This window comes from Motacilla alba, chromosome 8 (assembly GCF_015832195.1).
Source record: "Motacilla alba alba isolate MOTALB_02 chromosome 8, Motacilla_alba_V1.0_pri, whole genome shotgun sequence".
Classification (NCBI taxonomy): domain Eukaryota; kingdom Metazoa; phylum Chordata; class Aves; order Passeriformes; family Motacillidae; genus Motacilla; species Motacilla alba.
The window spans coordinates 16,968,008-16,984,150 of NC_052023.1; the positions used below are offsets into that span (position 1 = coordinate 16,968,008).

General features: G+C 39.1%; 1 protein-coding gene across 4 annotated transcripts in view; it reads right to left on the reverse strand.

Moving 5' to 3' along the window:
• ABCA4 (ATP binding cassette subfamily A member 4) overlaps nucleotides 1–16,143 on the reverse strand; it is a 69,058-nt gene that overhangs the window by 1,807 nt on the left and 51,108 nt on the right. For all 4 annotated transcript variants that reach the window (XM_038143783.1, XM_038143785.1, XM_038143781.1 and 1 more), the window contains exons 32-50: nucleotides 15,787–15,976; nucleotides 13,465–13,559; nucleotides 12,529–12,561; nucleotides 11,289–11,394; nucleotides 11,123–11,197; nucleotides 10,474–10,643; nucleotides 9,354–9,531; nucleotides 7,853–7,968; nucleotides 7,033–7,180; nucleotides 6,590–6,713; nucleotides 5,740–5,869; nucleotides 4,728–4,848; nucleotides 4,498–4,560; nucleotides 4,280–4,386; nucleotides 3,210–3,351; nucleotides 2,525–2,659; nucleotides 1,245–1,348; nucleotides 1,065–1,157; nucleotides 465–714 (exon numbers count right to left, since the gene is read on the reverse strand). In XM_038143783.1, coding sequence (XP_037999711.1) covers nucleotides 465–714; nucleotides 1,065–1,157; nucleotides 1,245–1,348; nucleotides 2,525–2,659; nucleotides 3,210–3,351; nucleotides 4,280–4,386; nucleotides 4,498–4,560; nucleotides 4,728–4,848; nucleotides 5,740–5,869; nucleotides 6,590–6,713; nucleotides 7,033–7,180; nucleotides 7,853–7,968; nucleotides 9,354–9,531; nucleotides 10,474–10,643; nucleotides 11,123–11,197; nucleotides 11,289–11,394; nucleotides 12,529–12,561; nucleotides 13,465–13,559; nucleotides 15,787–15,976 — 2,380 coding nt within the window. The remainder of the gene's footprint in view (nucleotides 1–464; nucleotides 715–1,064; nucleotides 1,158–1,244; nucleotides 1,349–2,524; nucleotides 2,660–3,209; nucleotides 3,352–4,279; nucleotides 4,387–4,497; nucleotides 4,561–4,727; nucleotides 4,849–5,739; nucleotides 5,870–6,589; nucleotides 6,714–7,032; nucleotides 7,181–7,852; nucleotides 7,969–9,353; nucleotides 9,532–10,473; nucleotides 10,644–11,122; nucleotides 11,198–11,288; nucleotides 11,395–12,528; nucleotides 12,562–13,464; nucleotides 13,560–15,786; nucleotides 15,977–16,143) is intronic.

Here is a 16,143-nt window from a genome sequence, read left to right on the forward strand (position 1 = left end):
GTTACTTAGGAAAGCAGACAGATGGGGCCAATACCCTCTGGCAAGTGGGTGTTTTCAAAACTCCCCATAGACTTCCCAGGTTTTGTGTGTCTAATTGCTTCTCACAGTATCTTTGACATAACACAGTCCAAACTTCTTATTTAAAATAAAATGCTATTCTCTCTTACTCCAAATTGCTGACCTTGCTCAGACTGCTCCTCCTGAAGGAATGGGTTGTGTGAATTCTCTCATATGGGAAATGCTGTCTTACTAGCTTTCACATGGCACCTATTCACACAGGGAATAAGTTACTGATTCATACTGATACACCCTCCTTGATGAGAGGCCTGGGAATCTTGCCTGAGAGAGAGGTGTGAGATAATTCTCTAAACAGTTTGGTCCTTCAGTTGTTTGGCTACATCCCCATTATGTTGCCTAATTCTCTCCAGACAGGCTTTCTCATGGATGTTTTACTTTTTACTCACCTGATCTAATGTTGTTTGAGACACAGAATATTCTTCAATATGCAAATTTTCCTTATTGGAGATTATTAATCGAAAAATCTTAGCCAGAGAGGAAGAGCAAATCTGATACTGCAGCATGTTGTAGTGTTTCTCTCTTTGTAAACTCCCTGGGAAGTTGATGCGTATGAATTTCTCAGCAGGACCAGGATCTGGAGGCAGCCCAGACTTTGGAGCTTTGATTTTCAGAGTGACAATGTAGCCATCTCCAAACCTGGGAAGGACATGTGGATTTAGGAATTGGGTGAAGAGGTTGTTTCATCATTCAGGAAGGAAATTAAGTTTTCTGCAGCTAGGAAAACAATAACAGTATCTGAAAGATATTGCATAAGATCCAGCTTTTTAGGAAGCCCTGTATTTGTGTTGCAGAAGTGGTATGTAGCATAAGAGAGTTGAAATGAGATCTTGAAATCTTGAAATGAAATGGTCAGATTGTCTAATATACAACAGAGCTGCACCCAGAAATAGGTGTGGTTAACCATTGAATTGCTTGTATTAAGAATAGTACATGTCACATACACTAAATTTTCCCATTAAAAACAACTATAAAAATAGGCTACTTACTTATATTTTAGCTCCTGAATTGTGCCTAGGCATTTGAAGGTACCTTGTACCATGATGGCTAAACGAGTACAGAGGGCTTCACATTCTTCCATACTTTCAAAACAGAGAAGAGATATTTGAGATAAAAGCCAACAGATGTACTTAGTCTGCTTTCAGATTCTGAATTCAAACTGTTTTTACCTGTGTGAGGTTAGAACCACGGCTCGCCCATCTCTGAGCACACCAACAATAGAGTCCCACAGGAGGCGCCGGGACTGAGGGTCCATCCCCGTAGTCGGTTCATCCTGTAATGGAAATATTAAGGCAATCAGAGTCAGATAGAACATGGAAAATCTATTTAGAATCAGGTCATTTTTTGAACCATAGCATGTGATTGTTTCTCTACAGTAATCTGTGTCTTGAGAAAGCACATAGACCTTGAGAAGCATAGGAGTGAGTGGGTACCAATGGACTTGGCACAAAGCAGTAAGGAAACAAGACCACAGACTACAGGTGAGAATACAGTACTGTGTGTGTAGGGCACAGCTACAGGGCAGGGAGTGCCTTTTCTGGGCAACAGTCAGCTCTCAGCAGGTCGTCTTACTTTCATAAACATATAGGACATTGTTCAATCCAAGAAATCAGTGAAGTCATTCTGATTTACACCACCTAAGGATTTGAACCTACATTAGTCAGCCAACCCACTAAGTAACAAAAAGTGTAAACAAAATTAGGATAGAAAAATTTTCATTGAACGTCTTGTCTTAAATGATGAGAAAATATTTTATCTGGCTGTTTACTACAGGTAGAATACATGTAAATGCATATTAAATGGTACAAGGAACCAGGCTACTAATATGTATTAAAACACTACTTCACAGACAAGTAAAAGTAAAAGTGATTGTGTCTAAAAGTCATAGACATTCAAATTAAGGCGGTAGAATATAGTCTAAATAAAGAATTTCTGTAGTAATTTCATGTTGAATTTCCCTTTAGATATGCAATTATCTGACCACTTACTTTATTTGGCAAGAACTACATTTCAGCATTCGTATAGTTTTGTATAAATTTGTATCATTTATTCCAAAGATATTAAAGGCTGAAAAAGGGTAGGCATCTTCCTTTGTTCTACTGGATCAAGCAGCCAGGTGGATATGTTGGAAGATCATCTTTTACATCAGTGGCTACACTCTGACAAGAAAAGGCAGACTGAAACTAAACATCAGTTTAAATTCAGATTTTTGTGGATTATAGATTTTATCTCAACACATTCTTTTTTGAAAATCTTTTGTAATCACCTGGGGTCTGTTAGAAACATAGTTACACATACCAGACTATGCCTGAAATTTATTCAGAATTACACTGAAATAGCTGTAAGTTGAGGGCAGAAAGGTGCTTTCAAGGACTTTGTAGCTCTTTAGCATGTAGTGTTCTGAGATGTTATATTGAACTACCCAGGGCTGTGTTTCCATGACACTTACTAGCAAGACGAGTGGTGGGCAGCCTATCAGGGCAATGGCAGTGGAGAGCTTGCGCTTGTTGCCACCACTGTAGGTCCCTGCCAGGTGGTCTGCGTACATAGGAAGTCCCAGCTTCTCGATGCCCCATTCAGCAACCTGTGAGAAAAACCATCTGTTTCACACAGCAGCGAATGCAGAACAGACAGGACTGCTGATACATCCCTCTTCTGGTAGAAACATGACAGTCCCATGGGCTTTAGCACAATCACTTTAGAACTGGGCCAGGGAAGTACAAAGTATGATGACGAGGGGCATTCTAACTAGGTGAAGGAAAGCCGGCTGTAGACTTCTATCTGTACAAGAATTTAGATTACTTTCTTCTGGAATCTTCTTCATGTTTTCTTCCCTATACATACACAACTTTAAAGGCAAGACCAAAACAGCAACCAGTGCCATTCTGAGCCACAGCAATCACATCTTTAGCCTTCCACTGTTGGTGCCACAAATTTGCAAGTACCATTCCTGCCTGGGAACCTGCATTTGATAGTGTGGTCTTGTAACTTAACTATCCAAATGACAGGAATCACACCCAGGACTTCAATACACAGAATAACAACCACACGGGAAATTCTGTCCCTTAGCATGTTAAGAGCACCAATAATTATTACAAATATCACTGTAATTATCAAAAGAAAGAGTACTTTACCCTCTTGATTTCTTCTGCTGGAACCCCCCGCAAGCGTGCATATAAATACAGGTGCTCTCGTCCTGTGAGCAGGTCATCAATGGCATCAAACTGAGGGCAGTATCCCATGTTTTGATGGACATCAGAAATGTGGGTCAATATACTGGAGAAACAAAGAAAAGAGTTGTAGTTCTGTAATATTAGCTCTAAGACAGAGAAGAGCACTTTGATAAAAATCCTTATTTTCTGGGGCAACAACTCTTGTAAGAGGAGAATTGATTCTAACATGCTACGAAAATATCTGTTCATAAGAGCAAGGAGTATATTGTTGTCTTAAGTCAGCTCAGTCCTGGTTAAGAGTGTAAGCCCATTTTCTCTCACCCATTTTCTTGTTAAAGTATAGACTAACTAACAAGAAGTTCTTTAAACAGCCACTCAGGTTTATTATTTTTTTGAAAACAGTGTTTATATGTAGAAAAGAAAGAAGCAGTTATTTCAGCTCAGATAATGGTCACTAGCAACTGATAGGCAGGATACAAGGCTAACACTTCAATGGTAGTAGGAAAAGTACAAAATCACAGAATGGGTGTGGCTGGAAGGGGGCTCTGGAGGTTATCTTGTCCCCTGACCCTGCCTGGGCAGAGTCACCTAGAACAGGCTGACCAGCACCATGTCCTGGCAACAAAAGAGTTATTGTTCAAATCACATCAAGGGACAAAGAATCAAATCCCAACTACACCTAACTAGCCAAGGGACAGAACCTGGAAGTAATAGCTTATGACATTATGCCAGCACTGTCTAAACAAAGATGCTAGAAACAGCCAGAGAAAAGTCCCACAGCTCAGCTCAAAGTACCCTGTGGGATGGGTTATCTTATATTTGGGAACTCTTGCCACTAGATATGATTGCCTTATCCCACTGTTAGCATTACTACAAGTTAGCCACAGATTTTACAAGTGTTGAAGGTATCAAATGCAATTGTGTGTTACCTGTGGTCTCGGTGCCATAGAGCTGCTGGATCATTGAGAGTGTGATCTGGACAGTTCTATGCTGGTAAATGGACTGTCACAGGGATTTTTTAAGGTACTTACCTACTGCCAGCCACTACAGCATCTCCAGATGTCACATCAGTATCTCCAGTCAGCATTTTGAATGTTGTTGTTTTGCCAGCACCATTCACTCCCAAAAGGCCAAAGCACTAAATTGCAAAATTTATCATATTCTTTAATATTTCCAGCTTGCAAATCAGTAGGGGCATAAAATCGGAACTGATCCATGGAATGTAATCCAGTGTTATTGAACAACCTACCTCTCCGGGACGGATGCCAACACAGAGTCTGTCCACTGCAGGCTTGCGTTGACCTGCATAAATCTATATTGATGGGGGGAGGAAAAAAAAAAGGAAAGTTCCTATTTCAAGACATCTACAGAAAGGAAAATCATCAGAATTTTTAGTTTAGTTTAATACTATTGGGATGAGGCAACTTTAGAACTGAGACAAGAGTAACTATTTTTTTTTCACTCTTCTCAAAATACTACCTTGGTCAGTTCTTGTAATTGTAAGATATCTGTTTTGTTTCCTCCATTCATAATTCTTTTTCTTTCTTCTGCAACATCCTCATCTTCATTAATAATAGGTGACATGGCAGTCTCAGCAAACCTAGAAAAACCCAAGATACTGGGTCGCCCTGAGTTCAGTTAGAATAACAATGTGAAACAATGGCTAATCTGCTGCCAAAAATGTGACTGGTGGAAGCAGTGGGGTTGAAACTTCACAATTGGCTGGAGTACTCCTGCTGTTGGGAGAAGCCCTGACTTTTAAAGTTAATGTCTAGGTACTAAAAAGGGAGGAAATGGCTGCTCAAAAGATCATGCCTTGTCAGTCACTGATATGAGATTAACCTGCCCCTTAGCCACAGCTTTCACTATTTGGCTACTCTTAGTAGCTAGTGATGGTCCTTAGAAGTTTTGAGTAGATCTCTCTGCAAGACAGTATTTTTATAGTTGCAGCAATTAGTACTTTTGTGGGCAATCTTGAACAGGAGTGAATGACCCACTCACAGCTAGTAGGTAGCTCTTTTCATCAAGGGAGAGGCACATGTGTAAAGCAGAGAGGGGGAGTTCACACAGTGTCCAGGATACAGCTGTCCTGTGCAACAGACTAGGATTGCTGTCTTGGGATGCCAGAACAGTAGCTCATAGTACTAGCTAGTGCCTAGCCTGACTGAGGACACTACAAACTTTCCAGGTAATTTTATAATCTCACTATTACAGTGTCTTAAGCGAAAAAATGACATTAAAATCTTAATTCAAGAAAACGAATTTCTTTAATAAAATATTCTTAAATCCTCTTAAGATAATGCAGATTTGTAAATACTTTTTTGGATCAGGATATCAATAAATTAAGATAAGATTGGGTAAGTAAATAGAGAAGAAAAAAGCCATAAATTTAGAGAAAAATTAAGAACAAAAAGAAGAAAAGAGGGACATAGAGAATAACAAAGATAATCATCCTTTTAATAAGGAACAGTAATAGAACTTTTAGACATACCATCTTGTGGAGAACAAACGGTGCTGCATAAAGAGATTCAGAAAGAAGAACACAAGTCCTTGGAGAGCCATGGCAACCAGGTTCTTTCCAACAAAGTCCCACTGAAAGGGATCAGAAACATGCTCCTCACCTTTGGAGAAAGAGCACCAGAAAGGAATATGAAATACTGCTGAAAAACCCCACTACTCAGAACAAAAAGCATAATCATCATGAATTACTTTACTTTATTTGCTCATGATCAGGCAATAGTTCTAATTTTTCAGTCTTACAAAAAGTCTTAACAAAATGCCTTCCAAGTTCAGCTGCTGCATGGGAGTAAAAATAATCTCTCTGGATACACACTAATTTGGAGATCATTACATGAAACTTGCATGGATTATGTGAAAAGACACACATTTTCTGAATTAAAACAGATGAGCTCTGTTGTATGACTATTCTTTTAATAAGTTGTCAGATATCAAAGACAACCATATCCCAAGAGAGTGCATTTGAAGAACAACAGTCACTTTAAACATTAGCTGAGGTATTCAAATGAAATGAAAAAATAAATCCTCCTGTAGTGATTTAGGGTCTCCCAAACAAAGGATAAAAAGACAGCAGAGTCTGACACTGAACAAATGGGTTCATTTCCAATGCAGATTACTGGTTGGGCTGCAGAGCTCTGGCAGCACTATCAGAAGCTGTGATTCCTTTGGAGAAGGTGAACTTTCATACTTCTCATCCATCTGATGATGGAAAAGGTAAAAAATCTAACTCAGAATTTTCTGAGTTAATCCTTCCAAACATCTCATCCAAGGTCAGGACATGTGACACTGCCATAACTAACTTATTTCTTATTAGCTTTACTTACCAAACCTCGCATATACTTCAGTCACAGCTTGGTTCATGGCCAAGTCGATGAGTCCACGGCCCAAACAAAAATGTGGGAGGACAAGCAGTACATTTTTCAATGTTTTATTAAACTTCAGCAAAGACTGTAAGAAACAGAAACAACAAAAGCTGTTTAAACCAGATCTGTTTAAGAAAATATAGCAATATAAGTGAAAAGTTCTTTGTCATGTCAGAGAAACTGAATGTTCTCTTTTCTTAAAAGAAAAAAACCAGAGTATTTTAAATAATAAATTCAACTAATATCTCTAATATTTGCCTGTGATGGTATTTGGTGACTGATTTCTCCCAGTCCTTAACTCATGAAGCCTTCATTATTTTTCTCTCCCCTGTCCAGCTGTGGAGAAGTGAGACAGAGGCCTTGGAGGTGCCTGGCATCCAGCAGAATTACAAAACATTACTTACCGGATTATTTTCAAATAATTCCAGGATGAATGTAATGGCACTGCTGTTGATTCCCACAAAGAGATTAATACAGGACAATGCAACATAAGCAGTGCTGGGGATACTGAAGAAAGAAGAAGCAGGGTACATCATGGGAATTACTGCCCATCTGCATGCAAGAAACAGAAAAATCTGTGATAAATTCTCAGTATTCTCATGTCAGCTGGCCTAAAGAAAACACAAAGTTAAGCTTTCTTCCCATCCCAACTGTAACAAAAGGGTGTAACCAACCACTAACCCACCACAGTATTTTCTCCCTGGTTACTACATAAGATTTTTTTCTGCTTAGTCATTTTTTGCTATCAAAATGCAGGGCAGAAGACACTGCTAAAATTGAGAAAACTTAATGCCTGCAAGGTTGCTATCACCCCAGTATCTTTGCACATTTCAATGAATTTTACACCAAGAAGAAGAAACAAAGAAATGCTGAATGCTGAAAGATACTTTAGTATTGACTGCGAATGCAGCAAATGAACAACCACTAAATTCCTACACAATGTACAAGGAAGAAATCAGTAAACTGAACAAATATATTTTCCTGTACAGGTCACATTTGATACTTAAAAATGCAAAGCAGGCAGTGACAAAAGAATCTCTTTTGCAGCATGTAGCCAGACAGAGCATGTAAATATCCCAGAGAAGAACCTAGTTTTAACCTGGTTTGGATCCACTCAGTTCTATTCTTCAAAGCTGAGTTCCACTAAGTACTGAGCTAAGCAACATGAAATTATTTCCATGTGAAATACAGAGCCCACCTGCAGCAATAACCTTGAACACTCACCCATAGAGGAGCAGCAAGGCAACGAGCACAGGGAGATTGGTTGGGGAGGTGTATGCTTTCTTCTTGAATCCAGCAAATATAGCCACAACCATCCCAGCACTCAGTGCATAATTCACCTGCCAGCACAGGGGGAAGACCAATGTGTGAGACCTGAGAAGGGCTGCAAACATATCCAGATCACATCATTCCAAAAGGAATTTATATTGTGGAACATCAGAATTTGAGTTACACTAGTCACACTGAATTTTTTGGATCAACAGGTCCCTGGAAATGCGGGGCCTTAGTACTAAATGTTTTTCTAAGACATCTTTTATCAAAAATATAACATCTTGTTATTCCTTAGATTATGATTTGTGAATCCATTATTTCATAGTCTGGTTGCCAGGCTTCCCCAAAAAAGTGGCCATGCAAGGGAAGTACAGTTTCTGGTGATGCAAACAAAGGCTGTGTAGGATGGAAGAGGTTGACACTTGAACCACATTCCTGAGAAGAGGCTAAAGTGAGTATGCTTGGCCACTGCTCGCTTTCTCTGTTCAGTACTAGCAGCACTACTCTACTGCAGTGCACGGAATTGCCCATGCAGAATGGAAGGCAGCATTTCCCTGAACTGCTAACACCACTTCATGCCTTTGCATCATGCTGTCAAAGGCAACAGCCATGCAGAATTCCTATCAAGGAAGCTGCTGTGAACAGCAGGGAACAAGAACTCTGGGACCTGCTTCTTTCCCTCATTTACTAAAATAATACTTTGCTTTATCTTTTCCTGAGAGAACACCTTCCAAATCCTGAAGAGTTTTGTGCTTTTCTAATATTGATTTTCTTTTTAATTCTTTCAATTCCATGTTCATTCCTTTCTTACTGCATAATTCCTTGGCTGCTTTCTTGGTTGCAAAAGCATGGCCAGAGAACCAGCCCTTGTTGTGCCTCAGCCAGCAAAAGAATATTTTCTTTTATGACAAAGTGGCTGGAGGGAAGCTGGGCCCTGTCTAAGCAAGTCTGCACCTGTGGTATAAATCTTTTTGGAATAACACAGTGATCCTGATAGGGTGACCTAAATGAATGTGCCATTTTAGACACCCAGGAGTATTTTGTCAGGCCTACAGATACTGTTCCCACTGTGAATCTTTCCCACTTAGATTTCTTGAATATTGAAATATGTTTTGGGTCTTTTAGAGGACAGGAGTGACTAGCACCAGGCAACGAGGCTTTTCCCTGCTGTAGTAAGTTGTACTTCATTATAGATATTCAATTGTAAGGGCTAGAAATCTTAAGACTATAAAAAATACAGCTTCATTAGGTGACTGAGTTGTGCACCTGAATTAATTTCTGCATCTGTAATTAGTTCAGAGGCCAGATCCTTAGCATGGTCTCAGAGAAACACTTAAGAGAAATGAATGATTTGCAATGCTTAGAATCACCTTCACTTAATTCACTGATTTGCCCTCAGCTCATGCACACCCAGTGTAGTCAGAGGCTGTCAGTCAGACCAGCAGTTACTTACTATGTCCCACATGAAGTTAGTTAGCCAATAGGTAACAGGGCTCACACCACTGACAAACTGGAGATGTTTGGCTTTTGTTACACGTTCTTGGATCAGGTATAAAACAAAACTGGCTGGTATAAAGGACATGGCAAAAATCACACAGATGGCAACAACAGCATCCACTGAAGTGGTCAGTCTACAACAGAGCACAAGAAGGGAGTGTGAGCAAGGGAATGGATGCAATGCAACACTATATTAGTATTTGGGGACTCTGGAAGCTGCTTTCAGGTCTAGAAGCAGCAAGGCTGTTTTTAAGTAGAAGACTTCTCCAGTTTCAAAATGTGCTAGTGTATTTTTCCACGATGTTATGAGGACTGTAGCTAACAAATATGGCACCATTCCCTCATCTTTTACTTGCTTTATATATCTCCGTTTGACAGACCTTCCTGTGTAGGACATCTCAAACCAGACATTTAGGCGCAACAGCCAAAGTGCTCTGGAAGCAGGGAAAAGAGAAACTTAAAAAGGCAAGTTGGAGACAGTGAGATGAAGCACAGATTTTGCCTTTGTGCTACAATGCAAAGGTTTCAGTTTCATTGAACTATGAACTTAATAGAAGAGTGGAAAATCTTGTCTTTTTAGGGATGTCTTTTCCAAGAAATTATGACTTTCAGATTTGGGAATACACCAATGCTACTACATGCCATTGAAAAATCTACCTGCTCGCTGTCCTTGGCACCAAGAGAGTGGGTTGTCAACTACTTGACCTGTAGTCAATTATGGACAAGTTCTCATTCCATTTTTTATTAAATGTTTTATTTCAGAAGTAAATGTATTGGCTTTGAAGCACAAACAAAAATTTCAGAATCTTTGTGCTTGGGAATCAACAGAAACATGCGATAATGTACATCCAATGCTCATAGCTCCTGTGTGGGATAGGAATGAAATCTCATGTGAATGTAACGAGACATGAATAGATTCTTGCTTAGAATAAAACTTCAGGGAAGGGCCTCCACATTCTCACATTCTGTCAGTTGAACTCTTTCTCCTCAGAGTGTGAGCATGCTGGAAGTAGCAAGTTGCCAGGAGGGGGTTGGGGTGGGGGTAAAAGCCAGAAGCAGAGCACAAGCAGACTTACACAGTGACTTCAGAGAGTTGCTCCTTGGTGAGGTTCAGAGGATGGTTTATAGCAGTGATCCCATGTTCCTCAGGGTCTTGGCCAGTCCTAAGATTAGCTCTGAGGATTGCATTATTGGCTACATTGAGGAAACTAACCATAGCATGCCAGCCTTTATTGTTAAACCACACCTAAAAGATTCAGAAATCACAGATTAATTTTTCAGTTACTGTCTCCATTGAGCTACAGGAGAAAATCTGGCTGCCTTTTGTCTACTTTGGTGGGCACTGTCAGCAGGGGTGAATCCAGCACCAGGAATACATAGCTCCTAGGCACAGTCCTGCAGGAGGAGCTCACATACTATGCTTTTAAAAGCATTGGACAACTACTGTCAGGGGATTTTAGAGAAGTATATTTTAAGATTTAGTGTACTACTCAAAGTATTTAGGACAGCAAGCCGTACTAAGAACATGATTTTAAAAAATCTCACATATGAAATATTATGAATAAGAATTACCTACAGTATGGGATATAACGTTAATACCAAGTTATTTCTAAAGTATAGCATTTCAACTCTTCTTGCATCTGGGAATACCACCAGCAATATTCTCATAATTTGAAGTCTATGTCAAGAAAGACTGTGAGTTAGCAGACTAATTCCAGCAAATACCTTAATATTATCTTCAGTTTCCATGTATTTAAGGAAATTAGGGATTTCTTTAGCAGCAGCCAGTGAAGTTTGTCCCTGAAACAAAATGAAAAAGTGAAATGCTGCAGTAACCATGCTTTAATAAGGGGACAAAAACCAACCAACCAAAATTTAAAATCTTGCTTACTCCTGTCACATTCATCATTCGGCCAAGATCACTTAAAAAATTGACAATTTGATCTCCAGAAACATGAAGGACTGGAAGCCTTCCTCCTATAGAGATTCCTCCATATCTAGTAAAGAGAAAAATATAATCAATAATTCATATTACATACCCATAACTGTATGTAATGGAAAAAAAACCACTTAAAAAAGATCCCCACTTAATGCAAGTTTAATTTTTATACATCAAATATTTAATGTATTACAATTTCTACTCATTTTCTAACAATGTGTATTAGGTCTTTTAGGGCTTACAAGTAATAGATGCTCTGTAAGTTTCTGAGAGGCTTATGCCAGGATCCTAAGAAAATTATTTAGAGAGAAGGAGAAAACAAAACCATGATTTCTACAGAACAAAATCTTTACATCAAGGTAATTGCCATATAATGGTTTAGACAGCACGAAGGACTAAGGACCGCACAGACCTCCATTGAAATTTCAGATGCTCTGAGAGGAGCAGGCATTCGCCAATGTCAGTACCAGCCAGTGCATAATGGTAGATACTACTGCACAAGAAAAACTGAAGTCTAATCTCATAGAAAGCAATGCTTGCACATGAAGCAGATATTTTGCGAAGAAAGGCAGTCATACTGCTGGTGAAAAATGAAATAAGTATGTGCTTCAGGCTAACCAGTTTCTTTCAAAGCTTAGTAACTGCAGAGTAGACATCACACACTGGGGTTAGCTGTTGTCTCTACCTAAAGAAGAGGACTAGTGGGATCTGGTTTCTAACTTCTGCTCATGTACAGAGCAGGCATGAGGAAATGTGGTTGTTACTTCTGTATTTGATAGGCTGGTGTGTGGGTTTCATCCCACTCAGGTCCTTTTATTGGAGGGTTTCTATTTTTTCTGTGGCACTAAAAGAGCTGTGTCACAGCAGTAGTACAATATACTGTACTATTGTGTCAAACCTTTTCACCACATGGTGCCCACTGGTTTGACTCCTGTAGGAAATAAAGCTCTGACAGCTCCATTGTGAGCCTCTTGCCTTCATCTCCTACAGGGAGTTCAAACGAATATAACCCCTTGTCTTTATAAGACCCTTCCTGATCCCCAGCCTATTTCCCACTGAAGCCATGTCTTTGTTTTACAATTTCTGCCAAAATTCCCCTTGTCCGTTTGCAGAAACATTGTGAGGCTCCCTGGTTAAACAGAAATTCATTGTTCCTTTATTTACTACCTTAATCTGTGAATTGTTTTCTTACCTCTGCTCATTGACCCAGTATTTACTCTTCAAGCTGAAACAGACAAAGAGAACCCCTCTCAATGCACAGAACCAAAGTCAACGATATGTTAGGCTGAAATAAAAATTAAAGTTGAATTCCTATACTTTGCAGACCTCCAGTCTGCTGGTTATTACTTTGAGTTGTGGGTTGGCAGGACTTTTGGTATTCCTTGCAGTGTGTTTTTGGCTATTTGTTTTCTGACATGATTCATCTTCAACTCATACAGAGATAAGCAAGATTCCTAAAGTGACACATACTGGGCTATTCTAATCCATAATTAATTGATTTTAAAAGATGTATCTAAAGCAATTATGACACATGCTAAGGGGAATCAGTCAAAGGCAGTCAGCACATAGCTAATATAAAGGGGATTTTTAAGAACTCTGCTAGGAACTGAAAAAGTAGCAAGACCTGAATCAGAGATAATAGGCCATGGGCACTGCTCAGCTAATTACCACACAGGCCAGCTGAGGAGCTATCAGTAGGATGGATGTATCCGTGTAAACTGTCCTTTGGCTGCTCTTTAGCACTTCTGGGAAGCAAGTGATAATTAACTCAGGCAGATAGTCACATTAGCGTGGCTACAGTTCTTCAGGGAGACAAAGTAATATCTCCGCAAGGCAGTTCACCAGAGCTGTGCAGAGGCACCATTTTTGTCACCATTAACACGGCATTCCATCAGCACCAACACTTAGCTCTGCCTATAAAGGAGTACCTGATTATACAAATAGTTACAATTGAAAATATTTAACTCCCCTAAAATCAGACTCTTCTAGTCTTCTATCAGAATGTGGACATGGTGCTCAAATCTACATAATACTGTGGTAAATCAGGTGTTCTGTCATTATCAAATGAGAATTTCATCACCAGGTAGAAAATACCACACGTGAAAAAGAAATAGAGATTCATCCCTACCTTCCTTTTATCAAAGTGGGATATGTTTTCACCAGAAAATCTGAAATATTTCTGTGGGTCATATCTTGAAGAATTTCTGTGCTGCGTTGCACTCTCTGGCAAGAAACAAAAACCTAATCAATCACAATGAAGTTCAGAGTGTCTTAAGCTATTAAGTATTTGTCAGGAAAAGAGAAAAAGTCATTTTGGTTCAGAGAAAATGCTCAGGTTCATGGCATCACTGACAGAGAGTGGGTCAATCACCCGAGGGTCATTTCTAGCTTAAACATCCTTACTTTACTAAGACCTTAGAAGAAATCAATAAGTTTGTGATGATGCAACACGAAACAGTTGCATGTCACTCTGAAAAAGGTCTTTGCAACTAAGGTCAGGGCTGTTCAAGGCTTTTTCTTCAATCTGAAAGTAGGAAACTTCAAATCAACAGAGGCTCCAGTCAAAAAACCCAACCAAACAAAAAAAAAAAAAAAAAAAAGGTTGTTTCCTATGATTTAGCAACTTTAGGTAAAAATTAATATGAAAAGTTCACCTTCACTAGCCCATTAGATAGTTTGAAGGATTTTTTTTAAGTATGAAAATGATACCACATGATAGCTTTTTGAGTATTTACAAGTATTGCTGTGAAATACAAGACCTCACACTTCTGAGTTTATCCCAAGGTAGAATATATTTTAAGAGGTTCCTGGGCAGCTTCAGATGGCAAAGCTTGCAACCTGAAATCATCTGATAATTGCCTAGAAAGTAAGTCTAAGGAACTTTCCAGAAGTTCCTGCACTTGTCCAGAGAGAGTATGACACACAAGACACATTAGAGACATCCAGCTGATTCTAGATGGGAAGACTGGTAACATCTCCACAGTGCCTTCATTATTTGAGTTATCTATGCTTAAACATAATTCTGTTGACAATTATTTACACCGTGGCTTTCCTGGAGACTCAAGTGAACTGTTTCTTTCTGACAAGTTATACAGAACTATCATATCCTGCAAAATTATCAGGATACTATTATAATAAATACATTTGTTTAGAGGACTAGAATCCCTGCAAACAAAAAAAAAATTGCATCTTGGAATTGAAGTTTTAGACTAAAGGTCTCTGAAATACATTAGCATGCAATCAGCAAAATTCAACTTTGTCTGTTGGACAAAGATTACTAAGAAATCAGAAATAACTTGGGATGCTGTAAGGTATAGAACCTTTATCAACTTTTTTTCTTAATAAACAGGAATTCTACAGATATTTAAAACAACTTTGTTTTGTGAACAGTGATAGAGAAATCAAGGCAAGCTGAATAAGTGTTTTCAAGAAGTTGTGCCATGGAAAGTGGCATAGTCACCATCCCTGGAGCGTTCAAAAATGTTGAGATGCAGCACATGGGGATGGAATTCAGTGGTGAAGATGGCAGTGATGGGTTAACACCTGGACTTGACCTTAGAGGTGTTTTTTAACATAATGATTCTCTGACTCTATGAAAATTAAAAACATTTTAGTAATTTTGCTAGTGTGTTCAGCCTGGCACACAGGAATATTAAAGATGAACAGTGTGCAAGGTGAGACATTAAATTAGCAAGCTACGACTCTGAGAGTGGCTGCAATTCTGTTTTACTTCTTAGAAAAACATTTATTAAATGCAAACACTGACAAGCTGTAATTTTACTTTGCTCTTCAAAAGAGCAAGCACATTTTATAAAGGGCACTACTATGATCATTCATTGATAGGAGAGGAGGGAATGTAGATCAGTTTTTCTCCATACAGCATCAGTGGTTATTAAATTACTCATCTTCATGCACATGGATACAAATATTCATTTTGCTAGCTTAAAACATTTCTGATAGAAATGGAACTGAAAGACATGCAAAAATAATAATTTGGAGTTCACTGAATATTAATTTTCCCGTTTTAATGAGAGGACTGCACTCCACTTTTTTGAAATTGTGACATTTTTCCTTTCTTTTCTTTCCTCTTTCTCTCTCCTGCCATTCCCTCCTTTAAAGAAAGACAACCTTCTAAATAGAATTGTTCGGTGGAGCAAAAGAAAATATTTTTTTAAATTATGGGACAAATCGCTCAAATTTTTGTGATTTTCTTCTACATGAAAAGTTTGCAATTTGGATGAAAACAGTAATCAACATTAATTTAAATGAGCAAGCTTTTCCCAAACCTCTGAAACTGAATTCCGAATTCCAGCAAGTCTTGCCCTCTTGGAAAAGAATGTATTCAACTTCTTCCATTTATATTAGTATGGCAAGGTACTTAGACACTGATCCCTTTTCCAGCACTTGCCATGAAACTTTTCTACAAAGATTTATGGCACAAGGACACAACCTGTGGTGGTGGGAGGCCTCCTGCACCTGCAGGACATTCTGGCAGCATAGTGAGTTTCTTGTGAGTGCTGCACTTGCAGGAAGGTGATGGATTTTCGGGGCTCCACTCTTGGCTCAGCAGGAGGCTGCTTAGGTTAGGATGGACAGCAGGTGTGTTCCAGGCAGTTGGCATGTTATTGCATGGGTAGTTCCTGTGGAGAGGTACAGAGCTTCAAGCTGTGCAGAGATAACAGTCCACAAGAACTCACAAATCCCCAAAATCACAATGCCCTAAGCAGCTATTCCCCCCTCAGCCCTCGTCCTGCAAGTTTTGAATAAGAACAACATTTTAGAGAATAGTAAGAACAACATTTTAGAG